Source organism: Sinocyclocheilus anshuiensis, unplaced genomic scaffold (genome assembly GCF_001515605.1).
Source record: "Sinocyclocheilus anshuiensis isolate Anshui unplaced genomic scaffold, SAMN03320099.WGS_v1.1 scaffold137, whole genome shotgun sequence".
Lineage (NCBI taxonomy): Eukaryota > Metazoa > Chordata > Actinopteri > Cypriniformes > Cyprinidae > Sinocyclocheilus > Sinocyclocheilus anshuiensis.
The window spans coordinates 114509-119311 of NW_015537932.1; the positions used below are offsets into that span (position 1 = coordinate 114509).

The window sequence follows — 4803 nt, forward strand, 5'->3', positions numbered from 1 at the left end:
TGGCCTTTTATTGTGGCCAGCCTAAGGCACACCTGTGCAATAATCATGCTGTCTAATCAGCATCTTGATATGCCACACCTGTGAGGTGGATGGATTATCTCGGCAAAGGAGAAGTGCTCACTAACACAGATTTAGACGGATTTGTGAACAATATTTGAGAGAAATAGGCCTTTTGTGTACATAGAAAAAGTCTTAGATCTTTGAGTTCAGCTCATGAAAAATGGGGGCAAAAACAAAAGTGTTGCATTTATAATTTTGTTCAGTGTATATTTTACATTATTAATAATTTGTTACATTTATATATAGCGCTTTTTTTTTTATTACAACAGCTCTCTCCCCAGTCTGGCATGAACGGCTCGAATAGTTCATGTATCAGCTGACATATAATGTCATCGCCTGCTGCGAGCTTCAATGTAAATATTGCGTCAAAATCAAATCATTTTGAGCGTGATTTAAAACCGGATGATTGTAACCACTCTAAGTTCGTCTGCCTTGGGAAAGCTAGCGTGTCTACGACATAGTGATAACACTCGTTGCCTTCTCTAGTGCAGCTCAACCAGGTCTCGTCCCATTCGTCGATCTTTGTGATATCACAAATCCCGGAAAATATGCGTTGTAGTCCAAAGGAGTCGTTCGTTGTAGTTTTTGAAAGGTGATTTCTGTTAAATAAAATATCTCCTTTTGAATTGGACTTTGAGCTTTGTAACTTTACAGATCTTTTTTATGCTCAAACAGGAACATTACAGACTAAAGTTGAAAAAGTGAAAAAGCATAGTAGGACCCCTTTAAGTCGAGCTGCACTGTTACTATTGCTCATACTGATGGTTAGTCATTTGAATTGAGCTCATTTTTAGTTACAAAAAAATGTAAGGATGCATTAAATTGATCAAAATGACATGAAATACCTGTATAATGTTTCAAACGATTTCTATTTTTAAAAAGTGCTGTTCTTTTGAACTTTCTATTCATCGAGGAATTCTAGTTTCCACAAAAATATTAAGCAACACAACTTAATCAACATAATAGTAAATGTTTCTTGAGCAGCAAATCAGCATATTAGAATGATTTCTGAAGGATCATGTGGCACTGGAGTAAAAGCTTTTCCATCACAGGAATAAATTACATTTTAAAATATGTAACAATAGAAAACAGTTATTTGAAAGTGTAATAATATTTCACAATATTACAGTTTTACTGTAATTTTTTATCAAATAAATGAAGCCTTGGTGAGCATTAAAGACTTCTCTCAAAAACATAAAAAAATCTTAACAACAATCCCAATTTTTGAACGGTAGTATATATTTTGTGTATTCCACAAACTTGCATATGTGACCCTGGACCACAAAACTAGTCTTAAGTGTAAATTTTTCGAAATTGAGATTTATACATCATCTGAAAGCTGAATAAATAAGCTTTCCATTGATGTATGATTTGTTAGGATAGGACAATATTTGGCTGAGATACAGAAAATCTGGAATCTGAGGGTGCAAAAAAAATCAAAATATTGAGAAAATCACCTTTAAAGTCGTCCAAATGAAGTCCTTAGCAATGCATATTACTAATCAAAAAGTTTTAATATATTTACAGTAGGAAATTTACAAAATATCTTCATGGAGCATGATCTTTACTTAATATCCTAATGATTTTTGGCATAAAAGAAAAATCTATAAATTTGACCCATACAATGTATTTTTGGCTATTGCTACAAATATACCCCAGCGACTTAAGACTGATTTTGCGCTCCAGGGTCACATATATTAGTATTTTTTTGTTTCTGTTTCATTAGGATTTTGAAATGCTTCATCCAGGCCAGAAGCTCCCTGAGGGCCCCGCTCTCTCTTTACTGCTGGAACGAGGTGCGTGTGATTTCTCTCTGATGGATACTCGCTCTGTCCATCGTGTCCAGTGTATATGGATGTGTATGATGATAACGGTTCTGTCTTCAGCAGGCTGCGGTGTGTGATTGTGTATGTGTGGTTCAGGAGGTAATGGTGGCAGGTACGGGATATTTTAAAGCTCTCTCCGACGGGACTGTCGAGGTCTTGTTTCTGGATGGAGTTAGAGCGCAGATGATGTGGAAGTCCGACACCTATACACCTGCACAGGTACATCACGGATGTACTTCATTAGAATACAACCACACACTGACACAGGGGATAATATCCTATTCCTGATAGGGCTGTCAAAAAAAAAGAGAATTTCAAATATTAATTGAAATTAAAATAAAAATCCAAGTTCGAATGCAAAAAAGTTGCATTCGAATTTTAGGTGTGCATTAAGGAGGCAGGCTTATCAGTGGCGCACGAGATGCGATGACGATGTAAGTGTCACTGCATTATAATGTTTTTGTTAACCTATCCAGTTGAAGCCACTAGATGCGGTGCTGCTGCATTGTTCATTAAAAATATTGTGGAAAAAGAGAACATCAATGCGGAGAAGATCTTGTTTACATCAAAACTGAAACCAAGCCGTTCACACAGAACACATATTTCGCGCATTTTCTAGAGGGACATCTATCACCATTGCACTCGCATCTCGCACAAAAGAGCTGCATGTTTAGAAAGCAATGTAAAATTAATGCAAGTTTAACTTTGAAAAAAAAAAAAAACATATATCAAGACTTTATGGTGGGTTTTTTCCCCCATCCCACTGCAACTCATGTTTTTAAATGAAAAATGTACTCTGTGTGATTGGCTTTCCGCCCTTTGTATTAAACTATGCATACATACATGATGCTGTTTTGTTTATAGTTGTTTAAGCAACTTAATTAATTATAATTGGTTTATAAACATTATTTTAAATATTATGCACTTTTTTTCACAGATGTTATGTTATCTTATGCTTTGAATAAACGTGCATTAGTAATATTTTTCTCGATGCGCCCTCAAGAGAGAATCCAAAAGCTTTTCTTCACCCTAACTGAAATTACGCATTTTAAATTCGAATATGATTCGAATTTTGATCATATTTAAGTACAAAATTAGATTTTAGTTTTTCAGCCATTTTGACAGCCCTAATTCCAGATAATGAATCAACTCACTTACTTGCACATTTATTCAGCTCTTCACCAGTTAATGAGTTGAAACATTTTGATATGCTTACAACCATTAAAAGGCTACGTTTTAAGGTGAATTAGGTTCCATTTATGTATATTCAAACTAAAATTCAACAATTTGTTTGCAGCATTGTGCAAACATGTTCACAGAAGTGCAGTGCTACGTGGTGTTTTTCATAAATTAAAACTTTATTTTAAATAAATAAAAATTATCATTATGTAATAATAATATGATTGAATATTGCTGATTTATTACTATGTGTAATTGAATTGTTGAACATAAATTATAATTAAATATATTTTTTCTTTGTGTTAATTTAGTGAAAAACTGTGACTTTTGAAAACCTTTTTTTCCTATTTTACATTTATATAATTTACTTTAATTTTCCTTTGTTATTTATTTATTGTCCCAGCCTTAATCAATCAGCATGTCACATATTCTCAAAGGAGTGTAAATTCAGTTTTGTTGGAACCATGTCAATAAACAAAATTGTTTCAAATCCTGTAATTTTTTTAAAGGTTATGAATTCATGATTTTTAAAAAAATGTTATGTATTTGTGATGGCAGTGTGGAGAAATGGAACAGAAACTCAGGGCAGAAACCAGACCATCTCACAGGTGGTGCCAGCTCAATTTGCCAGATGGGCACCAAACTCTTGTCCAAGTTGAGACAGACCAAACTTATCAAAGGTAAAGAGATGATGTAATATTCATTGCACCAATTGCTTCTGAAAATCCTTAATTTCTTGTTTTGTCTCTTTCTCTCTCAGGTATGTGTCGGCAGTAGTGCAGTGGTGTGACTGGGTAAAGCAGACAGATCAGAGCATGAGTGCAGTGGGCGTGGCTCTCTCAGACTCCGCCCATTGTGACACACCTCAGCCAATAACGTACAGGTATTAAGGAGCTCTTATTCCCTGGATCATTATTTATTATTATTATTATATTCATTTGCATCACATGACCTGGAAGATGCATATCAGTCACTCTTAAAGGGATAGTTCACCTGGAAATGTCATTCAAAACAAGTATGTTTTTCCATGGAATTTTAAAATAGAGAATGAAGCTTGTTTGTTGGTGTACAAAGTTTTACACGGAAAACTTGAGTATTTATGGTAGAAAACAAAATTTTGAGTGAACTATCTCTTCTTCATCCTGATTTCTTACATTCCTACAGGTCTGTTGTTTCTGAACTGGAAAAGATCAAGAGGTTTAACTGTATCCTTTTTGTGAGATTATGTGACTGAGTTGGTGTGGAGTTTGATTATTGAGAGCAGAATGCCCTTGGGTAGATATTTCTTTAACATATCCATCAGTTTTGTTGGAGAACAGCCCCGTCCTGCGTCCTACAGGAAGATCTTTGAGCTGTGAGCGTTCTTCTGACCGACCTGAGATCAAACTCACAGAGAACTGCATCTCTGAGGCTCTGCAGAAAACCTCCAGAGCCATACAGGACATTGACACGCTCTTATCAGACAGACGGTAGAACTGAATGCAGACACGTACGGCTTTCCCAAAAAATTGTTTGCTTTTATGGAACTTATTCAGTGAAATGTAATGAGATACATGAGTCTCACTAAACCTGTCAAGAACATATCTGGGTCATATTTCACACCAAAACTCTATTTTATTGTAAATGAAATAAAAAAAAAAGTCCTGTTTTTTTAGGACGTTTAAGCACATTTAGCCCCAATTCCCATTATTTTAATACTAAGAAGTCTTTAGAAAAATAAATAAAATATAAATGAATA

General features: G+C 34.7%; 1 protein-coding gene across 2 annotated transcripts in view; it reads left to right on the forward strand.

The window, feature by feature from the left end:
* cunh5orf34 (chromosome unknown C5orf34 homolog) overlaps positions 1-4746 on the forward strand; it is a 12082-nt gene extending 7336 nt beyond the window's left edge. The window contains exons 7-12 of one of the 2 annotated variants that reach the window (XM_016446680.1): positions 1787-1856; positions 1947-2105; positions 3624-3745; positions 3826-3948; positions 4230-4270; positions 4369-4746. In XM_016446680.1, the coding sequence (XP_016302166.1) occupies positions 1787-1856; positions 1947-2105; positions 3624-3745; positions 3826-3948; positions 4230-4270; positions 4369-4538 (685 nt within the window). In that variant the 3' untranslated portion in view covers positions 4539-4746. The remainder of the gene's footprint in view (positions 1-1786; positions 1857-1946; positions 2106-3623; positions 3746-3825; positions 3949-4229; positions 4271-4368) is intronic. The other variant, XM_016446688.1, reaches the window with a different exon arrangement.
* The last annotated feature ends 57 nt before the right edge of the window (positions 4747-4803 follow it).